The sequence below is a fragment of the Ochotona princeps genome, chromosome 7 (assembly GCF_030435755.1).
Source record: "Ochotona princeps isolate mOchPri1 chromosome 7, mOchPri1.hap1, whole genome shotgun sequence".
NCBI classification, from domain to species: Eukaryota; Metazoa; Chordata; class Mammalia; order Lagomorpha; family Ochotonidae; genus Ochotona; species Ochotona princeps.
In genome coordinates, this window is record NC_080838.1 from 51438852 (window position 1) to 51462405 (window position 23554).

Consider the following 23554-nt stretch of genomic DNA (forward strand, 5'->3'; position numbering starts at 1 on the left):
TTATTTCCTCTGTAGTGAAATAATTATTACTATTTTTAAAGATTCTCTTTTTATTGGAAAGTCAGATTTACAGCGAGAAAGGGAGACAGAAAAATCATTCATCCCCTGGTTACTACCCAAGTGGCCACAACGGCGTGAGCTGAGCTGGTCTGAAGCCAGGAGCAAGCAGCTTCTTCTGGGGCACCCTTTCAGGTGCAGGTCCCAAGGCTTTGCGCCATCCTCAACTGCTTTCTCGGGCCACAGGCAGCTGGATGGGAAGTAGAACAGGTGGGATACAAACCAGCGCCCATATGGGATCCCAGCACATGCAAGGCAAGGACTTTAGCCAGTAGGCTATTGTGCCAGGCCCAAAATCATCACTTTTAAAGACATATTATTTGCAAAGACAGAGAGAAGGAAAGAAACAGAGATAAAGAGATGATAAGTGGATAGATAGATAGATAAATACATAGATACATAGGTAAATAACTTAATCTATGTTCCCTCTACTGATTCACTCCTAAATTGCCAAAACGGCAAGAACCCAGAGACACGTGGATCACCCTTGTGGGTGGCAGGTGCCCAAGTACTTGGCCCATCTTCTGCAGCTTTCCCAGATGCTTTAGCAGAGAACTGATTCAGAAGTGGAGCAACTGGGACTCGACCTGGTGCTCTGGTAGGAGATGCCAGGATCGCAGGTGACTGTGTAACATGACACAACTCATGTCCCTAGTGGAGGAATTACCTTATGCTTTCAGTTTAAAGTCATGAGGTTATCATTAGCAGTGTTTTCACATTGATTATGTATTTCATAATTAACAAAAATCTTACAAGGGAGTGAGCTAAGTAGCGAAATTATTTTGAGCTTGGACACATGGAAAAAGAAAACTTTAATGACATCTTATGACTTACTCAAGGTGGTAGAGTTAGTGCATGGCACATCCGGGTCCTAACACTGGGGCTCATGATTGGCATTCAAATGTCTAACAGGATCTGCTTTGCCTTCTGAAAAGGTGTGATGACATTAGCTCCAGAAAAATTTTGCAGAAATATGAGGCGTTCTAATTCCTTGATGTCCAATGTCCAGTCCTGCTACTGTCCCGTTCTTTGTTCTCGCCAGTTCTCAGCTTCCTCATTCTTGTCAGGTAGAGCGCCCTGCTTGGTGAAAGAACTACAGTTCTCCCAGGCCTTACTACAATGTTCTTGAAATTTATTGCTAGCATATCCCTAATGGACATTAAAAATACATATCCCACTGCACATTTGTAAGTTAGTATCTAAAAATTGTATTGCAAAAAGTAAGCAAAAATGCTGCATTCAGATACATTATAAATGTTTACCATTAAAAATGTTAGAAGACCCGAGTAGCTGAGATAAACCAAAATGATTTCTCACCCACAATTATACTAGTTCTTTTCTATTGTAACTTGTATTTCTATTCCACTTCTCCATAGATTTTTATGTTAATACAATAAACTTTAACTATCATGATAGACATATCATACTTTCTAAATTGAAGATATGAACATAAATTTTATTTCCTATGACCATCAGAATTTAAGCGATGTATATTTATGATTATTACATAATTTGTCTAAAGAACTCAAATGAACAACAAGTTAAGCAGTTTTGAAAAGTAATGATTTAGCATAAAGGCTTAATTTTTATTGGGAATACATTTTCTGCAGGAGAAATAGAGTGACCATTTTCCCCTAATAATTTACTTTCTCATGTGTGACTATTATTACTGTTGAAATAAGACAGGATAAAATTAGCTTGATTTATGTCACATATAAATGCAAATACTAAGAATGTTTTTGTGTATGCAAATACTAAGAATGTTTTTGTTATATCTAAGTAAATAATTATACATGTAGTTGTATTATAACTATGTCCTTCAACTGTTTGCACAGATTCCAAGGTATAGCTCAGAAATTACCTAGTGACCCATTGTTAGAATATATTTGCATTGGGCCCAACGTGGCCTAGCGGCTAAAGTCCTCGCCTTAAAAGCCCCAGGATCCCATATGGGCGCCGGTTCTAATCCCGGCAGCTCCACTTCCCATCTAGCTCCCTGCTTGTAGCCTGGGAAAACAGTCGAGGATGGCCCAATGCATTGGGACACTGCACCCGCGTGGGAGACGAGGAAGAGGTTCCAGGTTCCCGGCTTCGGATTGTCGCAGCACTGGCCGTTGCACCTCACCTGGGGAGTGAATCATCGGACGGAAGATCTTCTTCTCTGTCTCTCCTCCTCTCTATATATCTGACTTTGTGATAAAATAAATAAATCTTTAAAAAAAAAAAAAGAATGTATTTGCATGATCTATCAACTGGCCTGTTAGGTCTTCCTCCACTTTTCTTGAAAGCAAATGTGTGAACTAGTTGATGTACAAACAGACTCACTACCCAATTCATTATTTTTATAACTCTTGCTTTGGTATTCCCAATATTTCCCCGTCTGGTGCTTTGGAGCACTTGTTCAATGTACAATGGTAAAAATTTCACTGCAAGAGATGATTTTTTTATTATCTGGAAGACCTGTGCCTGGGACGTGGTATTGAGGAAGAAATACAATTTTTAGATGAAAGCACTGATTGACTTAAAAATAATTTTGTTTGCATTTCCTTAAGGAATCTGTGCATACTGCCAGATCTTTGATCCTAGCTTTGAAATCTATGTGAATTAAGTTTGAAATCTTTGGACGTTCAAACACCTGTATACCTAAAACCAAGAGAGCTTCCCATGTTCATTTATACAACTTCCTTTCAATAATCTATGGCTTACTTTATATTATTTCTATAGGTCATTTTCTTGTGAAGAAAACTTCCCAGGAATAGAATTACAATCTAGTCCTTCTTAAATACATCTCAAGTCAAAACTAAAAGTTTGTAATGCAATGTTGAAGCCAGTGAGGCTTTTCTGATACTGCAAAATTAGAAGTCCTTGTGTTGACTCTGAAGTAAATGTGTACTGGTGACACTGAACATTCTTAAAGATGAAATTAGAAATTGTTAAGTTTGAAATGATTTCATTAAAATCCGTTTTATGCTTTTTACTCTATGTGAAAATAATAGTAATATATTGCCTATCATTTCTATCATATTAGCAAAGACAATAGTAAATATTTCTCAGTCGAATTTTGCTAAATTACCATTGATTTAAAAAATCTCATTTTTTAAAATTTGATGTAGTGTGGTGATTTCTTTAGCTCAAAAGAATTAGAAAATAATATTTATTTAGAGTAAATTACTCTAATACTTTTAATGCAATCTTACAGTTATAATCCAAAGGTGAGTTGACTCTGATAGAAATATCAGGGAAAACTAAAGGAATTCAGATGTTAAAATACTCTTGTAGTTTTTTGGATTAACACCATTTATCTTTTAATGTTCAAGTTATTTGAGCTTTGTCTCATCTCTAATATATCCTACATGTTCCCTCTATACCAGGCAATAAAAGTATTTCATATATAACTCATTTAATCCTTAAAAATCCTATAAATGGCTCTAAAATTATCCTCATTTTATAAATGAGGACCCTGAGGTATGCAGCAGGTTAGAAACTTGACCAAGACAAGTGAAAACTTCAACCTGCTGAATGGCAAAGTTTAGAAACTACAAACAGCACTTCTAGGCAGAACTCCAAGATGAGACCACACAGTGGGATCACTCAACATCCACATATCAACCAAATATACAAATAGAGCATCCTAATCTGACCTTATGACTATTTTCATAACCTGTTAATAAAACCCCATACATTTATAAAGGCTTGGGGACATTTCACCAAATATGCTCTAAATTCTTGAAAAGACTACAGTTCCTAAGCCACAAGGACAGTGCAATTTGAGCAGCACTTTGCAACACTGCAGCCATGACAACAAGTCATGGTTAATGGTTGAAGCCTTTTATTGTTTTCTGAACTTCCACCTATTTTTCTCTCTTCTTGAATGTTTTATATATATCTAAAAATAACTCCTAACCCAGAAAGATTTTTCTCTTGTATAAATCTTGCTAAATGGACATTGTGGGTAAAAGACCAGCCAGAGGATGAAATCAAGAGAAAGCACTAAAAATACAAAACAACTGTAAAACCAATCTAGAGTATCAACTCCTGATTAACCAAGATCATCAGTTCACAAATAAATATCATTGCAGTAATATGATTATTTATTTGCGGTTCAATGCAATAAAATTTAGCACAATAAAACATCCTACGTTTCTCAGATTCTATATATAGTAAATATAAGGAGAATCATTGGGGGATTAATTCAAATGGAAGAGAATTGTATTTTCTAGTAGTATGTGTCCTGAAAACACTGTATGGAAAGGACATAAATTTTTACATCTTCGTGTTTAATTTGACAGGAAAAGAGGGGTAGGATCAGAAAAAAAGAGTACCATCCACAAATTCACTCTTTAAATATCTATAATGACCAGGAATAAACCCAGTTGAATCCAAGAGCTTGGAGTTTGAACCATGTTTCCCACACTGGAGGCAATCATACAACCACTGGAGCTGTCTGCTGCCTCCCCAATGTACATCAGCAGGGTAGTGAAATCAGAATTCAAAACCAGGAATCAAGCCTTAGTACGCTGATGTGGGACCCAAGTATCCTAACCACCAAACTAAACATCCACCCTAAAGGATATTTTTTTTAAAGATTTATTTTATTTTCATTGGCAAGTCTGATAATCAGAGAGGAGGAGAGACAGAGAGGAAGATCTTCTGCCTGTTGATTCACTCCCAAGCAACCACAATGACCAGAGCTGCACCAATCCAAAGCCAGGAGTCCAGAGCCTCTTCTCAGTCTCCCAGTGGGTGCAGGGTCCCAAGGCTTTGGGCCCTCCTCGACTGCATTCCCATGCCACAGACAGGGAGCCATATAGGAAATGGGGCCACAGGGATTAGAACCAGCACCCGTGTAGGATCCCGTAGCATGCAAGGCAAGGACTTTAGCCACTAGGTTACTATGCTGGGCCCCACAAAGGATATTTTTAAGTGTGTGTTATGTCTCTTATATTGTTTTTTCTTGCTGATTCAGACCATTTTTGCATGGTATACACACTTATTCTCTCACATTGTTTTTTCCATCTTACATCTTCTATGTTTTCTTCTTGCCTTATCATTCCTTATCTCAGCCAAACTGATTTAACAAAAAAAAAAAATAATGTTTGAGCCACACTAGTCTGCAAATATTCTTTTTGTCAATATTCATGTTCAGTTATTAATGCTAAAATAAAGCTGATCTAACAAAAGCAAAAGTCGTCAGGATTTCAGTTTGTGTCTTATTTTTTGTTTAAATTTAAGGGCAGAGAATTAAAAGAGAGAAAGATTGTTCTATTCGTTGATAGTACTGGATCATTTCAAAGCCAAGGGTCCAGATCTCCATCCCAGTCACCGATACAAGTGGCACGGGTCCAACTAGTTGAGCCATCACCTGCTACCTCCTAGGGTGCATATTAGCAAGAAGTTGGAAACAGGAGATAAGCCAAGTCCCAAACCCAGGTGCTACAAAATGCAATGCAGACATTTCAAGCGGTGCCTTAACCCTTTGGACCAGCACCTACTCCAATGTACCAGCTTTATGGATGCCTAAAAATATACAAAGCAAATTTGACCACATTTTGGTCGTACATTCTGCCAATATTAATGAAGCACCGACTAGCTGCCAATTCTAAGCCCTGAGAAGACAGCAATCATTATAAAGGTGAGACTGGAAAATACTAGAGCTTACTTTTTGTTGAGAAATACAACCAATAAATAATAAAATGAAATGAAATATCGAATATATGAGATTGTGGAAAAAATAACAACATGGAAGATGATACATTGGGATTGAGAGATTTCAGTTTTAATAGCTGATCACAAAATATCTCATGCAGGTGACATTTCAGAAAGATAGAAAGGAGGGAAGGGAGGAAAGGATGTACGTTCATAGGAAACATTATTCCTTGCGTTTGCACCAGGAAATTCCACTCTTCAAGGCAAGAGCATCCCCTGCGAGACAGAAAGACCAGAAAGTGGCAAATATGATAAGAAATGAGGAAAGGACAAAGAAACTAAAGGAAGAGAGCGAACTCAGATCCAGGGTCTTTGCAATGCAAGTTGGTGCTTGTTAGTTCAGTTTCAAAAGTGAAATAAAGAGATATTAGATGGTCTGAGATGTGATGTGATATTCTGATTGAAGACTCATGAATCATGCTGACTACTGCATTAGAAATAGGCTTGCTAGCCAGGAGGGATAAGCATAAAACAAGAAGTTGTTGCTGCAAACCAGAAGAAAAGTGATAGGACTCGATGAAGGGCATCGCGATGAGGCTGGGAGAAGTGGGCAAACCTTAATGTGCTGCTGTAACACCAAATGGGCAGGAAGAGGGGGCGGGTGAGGGAATGTGCATTCTGCACTTTTTGTCTAACTAACTGGAAGGCTGGAGTTGGCAATACTGAGCCGGCTGAGGCAGCAGGAAGATCACGATTAGAAAGGCAGTGTGGGAGGTCATTATGAGACAACTGAGTGGTGTCGCACGAAATCAGTTGGATATATGAGTCTAGAGTTCAAGGGTGGGGTCTGGGCAAGATATGAATTTAGGAGTCATCTTGTGAAACCGGATGAGCTCACCATGTGGATAGAAAATTAAAAAGAGGTCTAAGGAGCTAGCCCTGGGAGCAGAAATACTAGCACATAGAAGCTCTGGGAGTACAGTGAGCTTGAACCAAACCCAAAGGTGTACCATGAGCAGCAGGAAGGAAACAGCTGGGTCAGACAGTACTGATGAGTCCAGTCTAATCAGCACTAAACCTGCAGGAACAGATTTAACAAAATGGCTGATGACTAGACCCGGCAGAGTGGCTTAGCAGCTAAAGTCTCTCCTTGAATGCACCAGGATGCCATATGGGTGTCGGTTCTAATCCCAGCACCCTGCTTCCCATCCAGCTCCCTGCTTGTGGCCTGGGAAAGCAGTTGAGGACAGCCCAAAGCCTTGGGACCCTGCACCCACATGGGAGACAGCTAGGAAGCTCCTGGCTCCTGGCTTCGGATTGGCTCAGCATCGGCTATTGCGGCCGCTTGGGGAGTGACTCATCAGACGAAAGATCTTGCTCTCTGTCTCTCTTCTCTGTATATCTGACTTTGCAATAAAAATAAACAGATCTTTTAAAAAATGACTGATGACTAACAAGAACAGTGGTGGTGAAGTGACAGAAGTGAGTAGAGATGAGGATGCATTCTGCCGAGATGAAGAAGAAAGGAATTGAAGACAATGAGTGTAAGCATACATGTCAAGAAAATTTGGAACTGGAGCAGAGAAATGTGTGGGTGAATAGACAGAAAGGAGTGGAGGTTTCTGTTGTGAAAAATAAGAGTATGTCTGCTTGCTGATAGAAGTGTTTCAGATAGCGGAGAGAGGGGAAATGAGCAAAGTGTGTCCTTGAGCTGGAGCGTGGGATGGGCTCAGAGTGCAAATCAGATGAGTGTGATATGATCCCCCAAGGACAAGTGAAAGGGTCCAGGATGGGGCTGATAGAGGCATAGTGGGAGCTTTGGGAGATCTCTCAGGAGTCACTTATCCTTGCAACAAAACTGTGGTCATCAACCGAAAGTGAAGATAGAGGAGGTGGCAGTGTTTAAGGAGAAAGTGTGAAAGAGTTGTCTAGGAGAGTAGGAGAGTGAGCAGACGATGAAAATACAGTAGAGCTTCTTGACAGAATGAAGCACCCACTTGTGTTCTGTTATCTTGAATTTAAGATGAGTCCAACAAGTTGTGTTCTGTTATGAATTTAAGCATAGACGTTCCACATCAAGAAAATAGAGATAGTGCAGGAGAGTAGTGGGAAGGTGTGTGTCGGGTTGCAAGAAAGATGAGGGACGTGAGGAAATGATGTAAAGACGAACAATACATTTAGGCATTGGAATTTGTGCTCGAGAAAGCTGGATGGGATAATGTGAGAGGATAAGGTATAAAAATTTAGGACACCAAAATAGGTATCACTGTTTAAAAAAAAATTACTTTTTTGTTGGAAAGGCATATTTTTACAGAGAGGAGGAGAGACAGAAAGACCTTGCTTCCACTGATAGGTTCACTCCCAAAATGATGGCTTCTGAGTCTCCTACATGGTGCGGGATCCCAAGGATTTGGACTATCCTCTGCTGCCTTACCAAGCCACAAACAGGGAACTAAATTGAAAGTTGAGCAAACAAGATACAAACTGCCACCCATATGGATGCTGGAGTTTGAATGTAGAGAGTTGGCCAACTGAGCCACAGAGATAGTTCCTAAATATCGCCTTTTAATTCTGTTTTCCATATTCTGTTAGAGTCCATGTGTAAGTTTATCAAGATATAAACAAGAATTCCCATGACTAAATGTGCAGTCTGTATTTTAAAACAAAATGCATACTTTAAAATTCACTTTCATGGGCTGGTACTGTGGCATTAGCTGGTGAAGCCACCACGTGAAGTACCAGTATCCATATGGCTGCCAGTTGTAGTCCTGGATGCTCCATTTCCAATATGGCTCTATGCTAATGGCTTGGGAAAGCAACAGTCATAAGAGACCTGGAAGCAGCTCCTGGCACCTGGCTTCAGGACAGCCCAGCTCCACCATTGTAGCCATTTGGGAAGTGAACCAACAAGCTGAAGATGTCTTTGTGTGTCTCTACCTCTCTCTCTTTCTGTAATTCTGCCTTTCAGATAAGTAAATAATGGGTAAATTCTTTCTGATATAAGATATTCCCTGCTTTATATGGGTTTCATCCCTTTTCTCACATCAGTTGGTGTAAATACAAAAAAGCTTTGATTAACTCAAAATTTACATCAGTTCCAATACATGCTGAGCTCTACATACTCCTATATTTCTGCATTTTAGGGCTGTTGCAGGCTTTTTGTTTTTGCTTTTCAATGTTGTCTCTGTTCCAAGGATTAGAGGTACATTATTGGAAATTCCCTACATTCAATGTAACTGGGAGCTGTGTGGTGGCCAGCCTACTGGCAGATTTAGAGATTAATTTCTAGACATCTTATGCTCCTGGAGAAGCACTTCAAATGAGTTCTAACAACTAAAAATTACCAGTATCCACATCTACCCTAATGTGAAAGGAAATTTTATGACACATATCAATGTTATTTTACTTTGTGGAAAAATATGTGCATTATAAATACATACATACGTACATAAATACAAAAATCCATAAGTAAATCTTGTCAGAGTAAGAAATATTTTATCCTTCACAAGGACAGTGTCTGCAGATGTGTTTCTCTCCTTTTACACAGCAAGGCTGATGATATTTCTTGTTAAACTGATGCTGTTTGCACAGAAAAATAATAATTCGAAGGGTCTGAACACTCAGGTCTTGGTCAGTTTCTCCAAAACCAAACTACCAGCCCAAGATTGAAGTGCTAAAGAAACACAAAAGGAGTAAATTCGGTCTAACTTAACAACACTTCAGATTTTCTTGAGAGTCAATGGAGACAGTTTTGGGTTTTTGTTTTTTTTTGTTTGTTTGTTTTTTCCAAATGTTTTTTTTTTTCTAAATGTACTCTGCTTAATTTTACAATCAGTGTATTTAAGGGAAATTTAATCCATATGTTGCAATGAATCTACACATAAATCGTCCAAATGTTGGTTTATTAGAGTGACATGATATTTAAAATGCCCGTTGAGCATTTTTAATAGTCCTTATATTCCGTTTCTGAAAAGCAGCAGGTAAGTTGCCAAGAGTAAACGAATCAAATAGCAAAAAGCTTGAGTTTGAAATGCTTAGCCCATTATTTTTGATTGGGTTCTGAATTTGGCAGTGCATATACACCGTGCCTGCCTGCAGGGCATAGTGAAAACAATTTGAACACTGTATTCCCAGTTGGTTCATTGACATTTGAAAATAATGTAGTATAAAACAGAATCAGCAGGTTTGGCAGGTGAGTGATACTTAACATGACCTCAGAAAGTTACTTGATCCCAGTCTGCAGGAGTTCATAGCATGGAACAATATTATTGATGTCACAAAACATGATTTGGGGCAAACAGCCTTCCAGGACTCGACACCTAGGATTTACCAGATTTTCTTACGCACCTGTAGGTTGAGTGGTTGAAGAATGAAGACATAATTGATCCCGTTGAAGATCGGAACTTTTACATCACCATTGATCACAATCTCATCATTAAGCAGGCCCGCCTCTCGGACACTGCGAATTACACCTGTGTTGCCAAAAACATCGTGGCCAAGAGAAAAAGCACAACCGCCACTGTCATAGTCTATGGTGAGTGAGTTTCTCGGTTCTCCATCCAGTTCTCATCCAACTGCAGTACCACCTATGTGCAGGTGTTTTCAAGGTCCTTTGCTATTCTTCCCAGGCCCTCACACCAACAGGGAGGATTCACTGCTTCCCTGGTACCCTGATAAGCAAACATTAGCTTGAAAATTCCCAGATGTTGATCATCAGCTTCCTTGAGAGTCCCCAGGAACCTCTAAGGCCTCCGTTCTCTGTAAACTACAGCACTAAGATCTCAACTCAAGTTCTGTGGATAAACATACCCAGTCGGCCTGCTGATGTTTCTGTGGGCAAGGCACAGGCTAGTGATTGTAAGACATCTGAAAAGTTGGAGCCAACCTATTCTTCAGCCATGTCAGAGTGACTTGAACTTCCTAAAACCTGCTGAGTCCCTTCATGAGAGGGATGCAAAGGGAGAATGCGGATGCCATGGCCACATGGACCTCACCTAGGAAAGCAACAAAGTCCAGGATAGTGACTATTTGTAACTAGCCTCTTCCCTTTCCAAGATATTCCCTCTCTAGGCCATCATTTCTCCTCGAGTGTTAATAAACAAGTTCACACTCAGTTTTGATGTGACATATGTATTTTTATCTCCCTGAGCAATTTATCACTCCTCCGGTCGCTGGTCCTTTCACAAGTAGTTTCATCTTCCCAGTTAAGCTTTAAGCTCCTCTGTGAACCCAGAGCCTTGTGTGTGTGTGATTATTTCTCACAATATTAGACACACAGTAGGTCCTTGGTGGATGGATGATCTCTTGTCCCAGGGGAAACAAAGCAACCCTGGGGAGGATTTTGAGGTTCTGTCACCTCTTACATGGTATGCCCAGATCTTTTCACACCACTGTCCCTGCTTCAGTGTGAAATGACACTCAAGGGCCTTGGTGTCTGCTTGATGATGAAGAAGAAACAAAGATGATCTCATCATGAAATTTACTTACTGCCAGCAATACTGAAGGATTTGAGAATCTAACACTCCTCAATATGCCTCTTGGCACATTGACTCTTTGTAAGCTAAAGGCCTTTGCCAAACAGCAAGTGTGAGAAATCCCTTGGACTTCCCTTCTGCTCCTTCCAAACAGGAGCTGAAATCCCCATGTGAACCATGACTGCCCTGGACTAGATGGAAAGTAGCATCTCAGGACTGGAAGTTGAAGCCCCTCTGCCCACCCACCCCCCAAAAAAACCCTCTAAATTTTACGGAAATAACACCTTGCTGCAGCCTCACCACAGAATTTGGTAACTTACACACAGTTACTGCTCTGGGTCCAAATCAGTATGTGTGTAGTACACGCTAACAGACTGATTTCACTTTATGAAAGTGCCCATGCGGTGTATAACTTGTGCGCAATACATTTGTATCTTTCTCCGCAATTGCTCTGTCTAAAGACAACTAAATTTTCAAGTCTAGGATAAAAAAAAACTCTTTAAATATAGAAGCTAAGATTTTGTTTCTCCTACATTATCATTCAGGTGGATGTATGCTTTTGATGGAAGAACTTATGAGGAGAGAAATCACCATGTTATTCCAAAGACTATAGTGAGGCTTTAAAGCTGTCACTTTAATTAAGGACAGATGCATATTATTTTTTTTATCCCATCATTATTCTGGGGCTTAATTTTCTAGACCAGATAATGGCTATGGTGAATTATAAGCAACCGCCTTTCTTAAGTCATAATAAAATGTTTCCTGCTTTTTATCTTTTTCTAAACTGCCTGAACATCTTAACTAACAGCATTTGAAATGCAAAGGAGAAATGGGGCACAATCACTGTGATGTAGCAATCATGAATGTCTAATGAAGGTTATATATAGAGTGGATACTTAATATACACGTAAAACTGTTCCTGTGTACAGTCTGCTTTCAATATCCATAATGTAACACATAAGTCGCCTTTTAGGAAAGATCAAACCCAAGAAATTTCAACATTTTGAAATAGGATAGCAGCCTTGGACGGAATGTTGAGACTCTTACATTCTGGGACCACATCTGTTACTAACTGTGTTTTTGAACCTGGATTCTCAGAGCCATTGTCTTCCCCAATGAATAAACGGATAAGCCCAGGATCTTCAAGCAGAACTTACTGTCTCTGAAAGTTTGTGATTATTCATCCCTCATTTAAAAAAAACTATAGCAGAGCATCACTTATAACCCAAAACCCAAATATCAGCTTGCCAGTATGTTGGTAAGCAATCTATGCTGACAGTGCCATGACATTTGGAATTTGTAAAGCTGAGCAGGTTACGTTCCTTTCTACTTCTCAACCATCTGTTTGTCCTTTCCATGGCCTCATAAAACAAGTTTAAAGCTCACAGGTTGGAATCCTCAGATGTCTACAGAAGAGCGCTTGTATTTAATGAGTATTTTTACTTTTTGAACTTATACAAAGAGTTCCAGCAAAAATCACAAAAAGTAATAAGCCTTTAAAAACACTATGTTTCCCTATCATCAATGTAATTAGATTGCCAATTCAAATAGCCAATTTATTTACAATTCCAACACTGTAAGATTTTATTTTTTAACCAGCTTCACTACACTCATTAGTTCATGAAACAATGCTGAAACACAAGCTTTATATTTGCAAAAGAAATATAACCAAGCATATGCTTTTTGTTTTTGGTTTTGTTTTTTTTAAGAGGGCTAAATAGTTTTATTCCTTTCCCCTGCAAGAGATAGAATGGTTTGCAGCTTTGGCATGAAGATACACACATTTCTTGAGCTAAACTAGCAAAAGTGATTTGGGGAACCTGCTAAGATGAGGAGTGCATTACTTTAAGAGGATTATATTATTTTAAAGGAATGTTGGCCAAAGAAATGAGAAAACAGCTCATTTTATTGTTTTGAGCAAATCTCAGTAAGCAACTTTTAATCTATATCTCCTTTTAGTTCTTCCAACAACGTGAGTACACTGAAACTCTCCATAAAATGAAAGACATGGGCTCGTGTGGCCTTGAAATGTTAGATGCTTTGTATGTCACTTTGGGAAATGACTTATGCTGCTGTGCTGTGTGTGGTTTGTGCATCTTCAAATATATGGCAACCACCTGTTACTGCTTTTCTGCTTTCAGTGAACGGTGGCTGGTCTACCTGGACAGAGTGGTCCGTGTGCAACAGCCGGTGTGGACGAGGGTATCAGAAGCGTACAAGGACCTGCACCAACCCAGCACCACTCAATGGTGGTGCCTTCTGTGAGGGACAGAGTGTGCAGAAAATAGCCTGTACTACATTATGCCCCGGTAAATTGGCCTGTCTACCATTTCCATACGTCTCCTACCATGCTGGAGTCACGTTTTAGAGATACAAGTGCTTTATTCTTGACCTGAGTGTGTGATAAACATTATGTAAATCCATCCTACATCCATGGTTTACATTGCTGAGAAATCAAGAGTTTGCTTCCAAAAGAGTACTTAACTTTGTTATCCAAATATGCAAAATAGTATCAAAGAGGAGATTAAGCACTCAGGAACATAATCCCTCTATATTATTCAGCAGAACTGCTGGAGCCAAGATTAGAGGGTCTATAATTCTAGGGATTTTGAACAGCATTGAAAGCCACACATTTGTAGGAATAACAACCCTTGATCTTTAGAAAACCATGGAGCTTGATTGGAATTGAAATTTAGAAAATGTTTTTGACTGAAATGTTTGATACGTGGTGTCAGTTTCTGGGCAGCAGCAAATAAAACATTTGGAATGAATTAAAAGGAAGACAAAGCTTTGTGACACATGGGATAATGGATTTTGAAAATATAGTGTAGTAAGCTCTTTATTATCTGTACATGTTGGTCATCTATTTTCTGAGCTATTTTCAGTTATACCTATAGTGTAACTGAAGTAATATAACTGATGTAAGATTGCATCCCTCTGCTTTTTAGCATCCTTTTGTAATGTCTCCTATTGTTACCAGATCTTATCCCTAGCTAAATTGAAGCCAATATTTACCAGTGCCAAAACCCATTAAAGTGTCTGGCAGTACAACTTATCCCCAAGTTAGGTTGAAATTATTTAGAAATGCTGTATACATCTGGTTCACCAGTTGAATTAGCTGTTTTGTTGTCAGTTTCATTTTTAATACATCCTTACTTCTTATTACTTTATCTAGCTTGTTCCCGTTCATTCTTTTTAATAGAACTTTTCTCAGAAATGGGCTAGGGAAATGACTTGAGAGAAAAACATAATTGACACGTTACTTTCCCAAGTGTTGATTTCCCCGTATCAAAACCAACAGTCTCCCACACTCAACTCTTTGAGAGCTTTTATTTATGGAATGAATTTAGGCACTCAACTAGACTTGAAATTTCAGATTTTGTCTTGTACTCTTTTGTATCTGTCTAGAAACTGACTCTCAAAATAAGAGTCTGTGTGTGTGTGTGTGTGTGTGTGTGTTTCTGTTCACAGGGTCAGTCTAAGTCTCTAGGCAAATTCCTCACTACAGGTAGCTGTGAGTTGCTTGTATCGCCACCTCTGTGTGATATAAATATTAATACTTTCATCAGTTTTTCATGTGAGCATGTTTTTACTTCTGTGTATACTGTATATATTTACACAATGATTTGGCTGTTAAATCATCCAAAATATTTTTCCAAATTATGTAGACTGTTTTACCACTGTGCAGGTATGATATTAGATGTTTTATATTAATCCTGGATAATTATAATTTTTATGCATTTCAAATAAAATTAAATGTCTTTGAAAAACATTATTCCAACTTTTATCCTATTTCTGTGATACAACTAAAAGGATGCATCTTTACAAATAATAACAAATTTATTTACATAATTTCTTTAAGCTGAATTTCTTTTTTTTTTTTTTTTTTTTTTTTTTTAATTTTATTTTAAATTCATTAATTACATTGTATTATGTGACACAGTTTCATAGGTACTGGGATTCTCCCCACCCCTCCCCAAACCCTCCCACCATGGTGGATTCCTCCACCTTGTTGCATAACCACAGTTCAAGTTCAGTTGAGATTCCCCCATTGCAAGCATATACCAAACATAGAGTCCAGCATCTTATTGTCCAGATAAGTTCAACGGCTTCTTAGGTATACACTCTCTGGTCTGAAGACAGAGCCAGCAGACTATCATCCCGATCAATTGAAAGCTCCAACATACCATCAGCAAAAATTTACATCACCATGGAATTAATTGACATAGTAACGAGTAACCAATATGGTAAAAGTAAATGCGATTTCTTATCCACCTTCTGTGACCACCTCATTGACATTTCAATTTAGGTTTATACACAACATATAACATTCATAACATAACTTGTTATACATAACATCGTGTCATCTTAAATTAAGGCAAACATGTGGTATTTAACCTTTTGGGATTGGCTCATTTCCCTTAGCATTATGGTTTCCAGTTTGGCCCATTTGGCCACAAAGAACTGCATTTTGTTTTGTTTAATAGCTGAGTAGTATTCCATGGAGTAGATGAACCATAGCTTTCTTATCCAATCCTCTGTTGATGGGCATTTTGGTTGCTTCCATGTCTTTGCAATTACTGATTGTGCTGCTATGAGCATAGGAGTGCATGTTGGTTTCTCATAAAACAAGTGTTCTGGATATATTCCTAGGAGTGCTATTGCCGGGTCATACGGTATGTTGTATTTGAGTTGTTTGAATGTTCTCCATACTGATTTCCATAGAGGCTGTACCAGCCTGCAGCCCCACCAGCAGTGGAGTAGGGTTCCCTTTTCCCCGCAACCTCGCCAACAAGTGTTGTTGGTGCTTTTATTCATGTGGGCCAGTCTTACTGGCGTTAGGTGGTACCTCATTGATGTTTTAATTTGGATTTCCCTTATTGCCAGGGAACTTGAGCATTTTTTCATATGTTTATTTGCCATTTGGGTTTGTTCCTTTGTGAAGTGTTTGCCCATTTCCCGTGCCCATTTCTTGAGTGGCTTGTTTGTTTTGACATTTTGGTTGTTTTGTAGCTCTTTGTATATTCTGGAGATCAGCCCTCTATCACCTAAGTCGTGTGCAAAGATCTTCTCCCATTCTGTGGGTTGCCTTTTTACTTTGTTGATTGTTTCTCTAGCTGTACAGAAGCTTCTTAGTTTGATGAGGTCCCAATTGTTTATTTTGGTCTTGATTTCTACTGCATTTGGAGTCTTTTTTAGGAAGTGAGGGCCTACCCCTAAGTGTTCCAGTGTGTTTCCAACATTTTCTTCCAAAAGTTTGAAGGTTTCTGGATGTAGGTTTAAATCTTTTATCCATTTGGATTTGATCTTAGTATATGGTGAGAGATGTGGGTCTATCTTTTTGTTTCTGCAGGCTATCAACCAGTTGTCCCAACAGCATTTATTGAACAGACCTTCCCATTTGCCTGGGTTGTCGTTTGTCTTTTTGTCAAAGATTATTTGGCTGTATTTCTGTGGGTTCCCATCTGGTGTTTCTATTCTGCTCCATTGATCTTCTTCTCTATTTTTGTGCCAGTACCAGGCTGTTTTGATAACCACTGCCCTATAGTATGTCCAGAGGTCCGGAACTGTGATTCCCCCTGCTAACTTCCTGTTCTTGAGAATGGTTCTAGCTATTCGTGGTTTTTTGTGTTTCCAGATGAACCTTTGAATCATTGTTTCCAGGTCTGTGAAGAATGTTTTGGGCAATTTGATTGGGATTGCGTTGAATGTATATATTGCTTTTGGCAGTATAGACATTTTAATGATATTGATTTTACCTATCCAGGAGCATGGGATGTTACTCCATCTTTCTAGATCTTGTTCAATTTCTTTTTTAAGTAGTTTGTAGTTTTCCTCGAATAGGTCTCCTACATTTTTGGTTAGGTTAATTCCCAGATACTTCACGCTTTCCTTTGTTACTTTGAATGGTATCTTGCTGGTTAGATCTTTTTCCAACTTGGGGCTGTTAGCATACACTATGGCTGTTGATTTTTGTTCATTAATTTTGTACCCTGCCACTCTACCAAACTCTCGTATAAGTTCTAGTAGTCTCTGTGTTGAGCCTTTTGGCTCTTCCATATAAAGAATCATGTCATCTGCATATAGTGAAAGCTTGACTTCTTCATTTCCCATTTGGATTCCTTTGATTTCTTTTTCTTGTCTTATGGCCTCAGCGAGTACCTCTAGAACTATGTTGAATAGCAGCGGAGAAAGCGGACATCCCTGTCTTGTTCCAGATCTCAGTGGGAAGGGTTCCAGTTTTTCTCCATTCAGTATGATGCTGGCATTGGGTTTTTCATATATTGCTTTGATTATGTTGTGGATTTTTCCATCTATGCCTACCTTGGTTAGGGTCTTTAGCAGGAAGTTGTGCTGGATTTTGTCGAAAGCTTTTTCTGCATCTATTGATACTATCATGTGATTCTTGTTTTTCAGTTTTTGGATGTGGTGTATCACATTTATGGATTTGCGAATGTTGAACCATCCCTGCATTCCAGGGATGAATCCTACTTGATCTGGATGAATGATCTGTCTGATGTGTTTTTGAATTCTGTTGGCTAGGATTTTGTTGAGAATCTTAGCATCAATGTTCATCAAAGAGATAGGTCTGTAGTTTTCTTTCTCTGTAGGATCTCTGCCCGGTTTTGGGATTAAGGTAATGTTGGCTTCATAGAATGAGTTTGGAAGGGTTGCTTCCTTTTCTATTGTTTTGAAGAGTTTGTAGAGGATTGGAGTTAGTTCTGTTCGGAATGTTTTGTAGAATTCTGTAGTGAAGCCGTCTGGGCCTGGGCTTTTCTTTGTTGGGAGGTCTTTAATCACTGATTCAATCTCTGCTTCAGTTATGGATTTGTTCAGGTTGATTGTTGCCTCTGGGCTAAGTTTTGGCAGGTTGTGTGAGTCTAAGAACTTTTCCATTTCTTGGTGGTCTTCTGATTTGTTGGAGTACAGTGCTTTGTAGTAATTTCTGATTATGTTCTTAATGGTTGTAATGTCTGTTGTTATGTTGCCTTTTTCATCTTTGATGCTGTTAATTCTTGCTTTCTCTTGTTTTTTCTTTGTCAGACGGGCCAGCGGGGTGTCTATTTTGTTTATCTTTTCAAAAAACCAGCTTTTTGATTCGTTGATTTTGTGTATGGTTTTTTTTATTTCTATCTGGTTGATTTCCTCCCTTGTTTTGATGATTTCTTGTTTCCTGTTGTGTGTGGGGCTCATCTGCTGCTGCTTTTCCAATTCCTGGAGGTGTGTGGTTAGTTCCTGTATTTGGCGCCTCTCTTGGGCCTTGACATGAGCTCCAATTGCGATGAGTTTACCCCGTAGCACTGCTTTGGCAGTGTCCCACAAGTTTTGGAATGTTGTGTCAGAGTTTTCATTGGTTTCCATAAATTTTTTGATCTCATCTTTAATTTCTTCCCTGACCCATTGTTCGTTTAATAGCATATTGTTCAGCCTCCAAGAGTTTCTATATTTCCTGGGACATTTTGAATTGCTGATTTCCAGTTTCATTCCGTGGTGGTCTGAGAGGGTACATGGTATGATTCCTATCTTTTTGAAGTTATTTAGATTTGCTTTGTGTCCTATCATGTGGTCGATCCTGGAGAAGGTGCCATGCACTGCTGAAAAAAATGTATAATCTGTGGTCTTAGGATAAAAAATTCTATAAATGTCTACCAAGTCTAGTTGTTCTAATGTTTGTACGAGCTCTGTTGTTTCTTTGTTGAGTTTTTGTTTTGTTGATCTGTCTATAGTTGTTAGTGGGGTGTTAAGATCACCCACTATTATTGTGTGTGTATCTATGTCTCCCCTTAAGTCTGTAAGTAGTTGCTTCACGAAGCTAGGCGCATTGGAATTAGGTGCATATATGTTCACGATTGTAATTACTTCTTGATGGATCAGTCCCTTCACCAATATATAATGTCCTTCTCTGTCCTTTTTGATGTCTGTCAGCTTGAAGTCTAGGTCATCTGAGATTAGAACAGCTACGCCAGCCTTTTTTTCTCGTCCATTGGCATGAAATGTCTTTTTCCATCCTTTCACTTTAAATTTCTTACAGGATTTTCTGGTTAGATGTGTCTCTTGTAGACAACATATAGTTGGGTGCTGTTTGATGATCCATTCCGTTAATCTATGCCTTTTGATTGGTGAGTTTAAGCCATTTGTGTTTAGAGATAATATTGAAAGGAATTGGTTTTGGGCTGCCATGAGTGTAAGTATGCAAGTGTGTATTTGCGACTATTAGAGTTCTTGATTGGTTGACTTTTCTTGTATGGATTTTAGTGGGGAGGTCTTCTCATTTGCCATCTTTGATTTTGGTTTGTATTTTTTCTTTCTGGGTTTAGCACCTTCCTGAGGAGATTTTCCAGAGCTGGTTTCATGTTGATGTATTCTTCGAGTTTCTCTTTACTGTTGAAGTATTTGATTTCATTCTCAAATATAAATGAGAGCTTTGCTGGGTACATTATTCTTGGTTGGCAGTTGTTTTGTTTCAGGATTTGATAGGTTTTACCCCATTCTCTCCTTGCTTGGAGCGTTTCTTCTGATAGGTCGGCTGTGATCCTGATTTCCCTTCCCCTGAAAGTAATCTTATCCTTTTTTCTTACTTGTCTTAGAATGGTTTCCTTGTATTCACTTGAAGGTAGCTTGAGGACCACATGTCTGGGAGACGATTTGTTTGGGTCGTATCTCCTGGGGGTTCTTTGCCCTTCCTGGATTTGTGCTGGATTTATATTTCCAATATTCTGGAAGTTCTCCTGTATTATCTCATTGAGCACCCGTTGCAAGCCTGTCTCCTTTTCCACTCCTTCGGGAAGGCCTATTATTCTAATATTTGATTTTTTGAGGTTGTCTTTCATTTCCTGTATGGACCTATTGGCTTTCTCTAGATTTGTCTCCAACTGTTTGATGAGCTGCTGCCTTTCATTCTGATTGTCTTCCAATTCTGATATTCTGTCCTCTGCTGTGTTCATTCTGTTGGTTAGGCTTTCAATTTTGTGCTCTATATCGAGGATTCCCTTTTTGATTTGATTTATTTCTGCAGTGATATGGTTTTCGAATGCCTTAGACTCTTCCCAGCGCTTTTCACTCTCTCTGACGAATTTCATCATTAGCTTCTTAAAGTCCTTATCTGATAGTTCCTCTATGTCTTCATCTTGCATCTCAGATATTGAGATTAGTTTTTGGTTGTATTGGGAGGGAGTGCTTGATCTTTCCTCTGGGTCATTGCTTTTTCTGATACTTCTCCTCATTGTGTTTTTGCTTCTTGTTGTTTTGAGATTTTAGCGGTGATTCAGCTGAGCCGGCTCTGGTTTGGGGTCTCCGGCTGAGCCCAGCAGGGCTTACTGCCTGAGTCACCAGCTGCTTTCAGGGTCTGTAGATCACAGCCCTGAGCTGGGTCAGGAGGCTTTGTGGGCCAGCCCTAGTGCCAGGCCCCTTCCCCTGTGGCTCCCTCTCAAAGGCAGTGCCCTACAGATTCACTCTGCTGAGCCGCGCCTGGGCTTTGGGTCACAAGATATCCCAATTCACTATCATTGAAAATGCTGCCAAAATTAGATAGTAAATCAATTTCATAAATGTAACTTACTGCAGAAATTAGAGATTTACCTAAATATTATTATTAAAACATAGAAATAAATAGCTCATCAAATAATTTAATAAAATCATTGGATACTAAGTGGAAGTTTTCAGTAGAAAAAAATTAGCCTCAATGAAAAAATGTGAGGTAAAAGTGAATTAATGAGAAACATATTGGATGACTGCATTAATAAATGCATAGGTGGATGTAAGGATAATGTATGGCTAAATGGAAAGAGGTAATTGCATGGATGGATAGACTGAAGACAGGAAAGAAGAAAGGAAGGACGGAAGCAAGAAAGGAAGGGAAGGAAGGAGGGAGCAAAGATGCATGGAGGGAAGGATGAATAAAGAAATTTCTCCCCCAGTGTACCAACCTGTTCTAAGTGCCATTCAAGTTTCATTGTCAAGATGATGCTATTAATCATGGCTCTTAGACCCAAAGAAGAATGCTTAATTTTCACCACAAAATACAGAAGCTTTTGTTTTTTTTTAAAGAAGGGGTTGGGTGGGACTAATGGACTAGACTAACCCTCTTCCTTCAGCACCAGCATCCCATATGGTCACCGATTCATGTTCTGACTGCTCATTTCCATCCAGCCCTGCTTATGACCTTGGAAAGCAAGGGAAGATGGCCAAGTCCTTGGGCCCCTAAATCTATGTGGGAGACATGGAAGAAGCCCCTGGTTCTTGGATCCTGATCAACTCATCTCAATTATGACTATTTAGGGAATGAATCTACAAGTGAACTCTCTCTCTCTCGCTTTCTCTCTCTCTGTAACTCTACATTTCAAATAAAATAAGTTTTTTTTTAAAAAGAGGGAAAGGCAGAAAAAAAGAACACCATAACCAATTTTTATGTGACACCATGGGACCACTCGGTTTTGCTGTGTCCCATTAACAACCTCCTGGCTTGACCCACGAGGAGAGCATCACACAGAACCCAGACAACACAGAACACTCTTTAGTATTCAGTGACAGAAATGGACAGAGTGCTTCTGAGTGTGTCTTACATGGTGGTTTTGTCATGTTGTGCTTCACCCTCAAACGGTGGTTCTCTCAGTGATCTGACATGCAATCTTTTCATGGCAGTGGATGGCAGGTGGACCTCATGGAGCAAGTGGTCTACGTGCGGGACTGAGTGTACCCACTGGCGTAGAAGGGAATGTACTGCACCAGCCCCCAAGAACGGAGGCAAGGACTGCGACGGGCTGGTCTTGCAATCCAAGAACTGCACTGACGGGCTCTGCATGCAAAGTAAGTAGATTAGACCAAATTGGAGTGGATTTGAGCAGGTGATCGGAGGACGTGTGATTGAAGGATGTAAAAACATTTGGAGAAAATATTAAAAAGTATGAATTCTTTGAACAACAACCAAAAATGCTGCAATATACTCAAACTGTCACACTCTCTCACTCTTTCCCTCCCTCCCTGAAAATTGGAAAATGCCCATTTCCCAAGAACCAGAATGAATAATAACTGTAAAATTAACAGTGAAACTCAGTATTACTGACCCATGAGCAAGGAACGATTTAGTCATTTCCATAGAGAGGTTGTCATTCCTTCTAGACCAAGGACCCATTATCCAGGAGTGCACAAAAGGATATCCTAAACTCACAGAGTCAAGACATGACTTCCAAAAACTGAGCTACTTATTCATAATCCATGACTAATGTTAAAGCAGTATCCACAAAATGGGAAATACATGTAAGGATGGCAAATATTTGTGCAAGTAGATTTGTCAGCTTACAATAAATGTTTAGAATGTGCAATTTCACAATCCCTTAAAAATGGCCGGTTTGTGGGAGAGTTTATAATGCGGGCAGGATTTTGTTAAAGCAAATAAGGTTACATAAATAACACAGTAGTGCATGAATTTTTAAAACGAGTGCAGAAAATTGGCTCGGGAATGAAATGGGCACTATAAGCTAAATACTTTCCCTTTTTCCATGTCTTTGTTCCTTAGATTATCTTAAAGGGCTGCAGTTTGATTTCCATGCTTATTAAGTGTTTCTCCTTTACTGAGGAGCCCTTGGGTATACATTTACTGTGTCTTTCCTTGGTGACAGGACTAAGAATTGTTCTGAAATCACACACATTGAGAATAATGGATCAAATAATGTGCTCGCTACTTTTGAATCTAAGCAAATGGTGGCCAAATGTTGACATTCATACAACGCATTGCAAATTGCTTGCAGAATACAAGCAACTAAATGTGTTTGTGTAAAGGTATTTGTGTTTGTCGTTTAAGAATGAAATATTGTGTTTTCAGTGCATATGAAATTGTTTACCTTTTAGAATCGATACACACAAGGACCCTTAAAAAAGAAATCTTGCTTAAAACACAAATAAATAATTACGCTGCTAACACAGGATGAAAATCCAAGAGGCTTCTTATTTGTATGGTCAGGCTGCATTGCACTCTTCAAGAAGGAGCTGCTGCTGCGCTTACACAAAGCTTCTGGTTTTGATTTGGGGCTGCTACTGTGCATCCCACCGAGCTGCTACCAGAAACGCAAGAATGAAAAGAACACATCTGCTGTTCTCGCCCTTTTTCCAGAGATGTGGCGTTTGTGCCTCTGGGCAGGAATTGCACTTTAGGAATAAAGTGACAGCATCACACATACAAGTTTTACATTTTAACATTGCTTTTTTTTTTCAAGTTTCTCTATTTACTACAAAACAAACTGATTCCTGTCATTGAAAGTAGCATTTTAGGGGAGTTTGCTCCCCATTTTTCCTTCCTCTTCTCTCAGTGTCACACTTTAGCATTGGGTGATTTAAAATTGACTGTTTCTGTTGTTCATATTTATAAGTTCTCAAGGCAA

At 39.1% G+C, this 23554-nt stretch overlaps 1 protein-coding gene across 1 annotated transcript in view; it reads left to right on the top strand.

The window, feature by feature from the left end:
• The window catches only part of UNC5C (unc-5 netrin receptor C), a 347572-nt gene that overhangs the window by 262366 nt on the left and 61652 nt on the right, over positions 1–23554 (top strand). The window contains exons 5-7 of the mRNA XM_004590551.4: positions 10057–10237; positions 13319–13486; positions 21819–21983. Of these exons, the coding sequence (XP_004590608.2) occupies positions 10057–10237; positions 13319–13486; positions 21819–21983 (514 nt within the window). The remainder of the gene's footprint in view (positions 1–10056; positions 10238–13318; positions 13487–21818; positions 21984–23554) is intronic.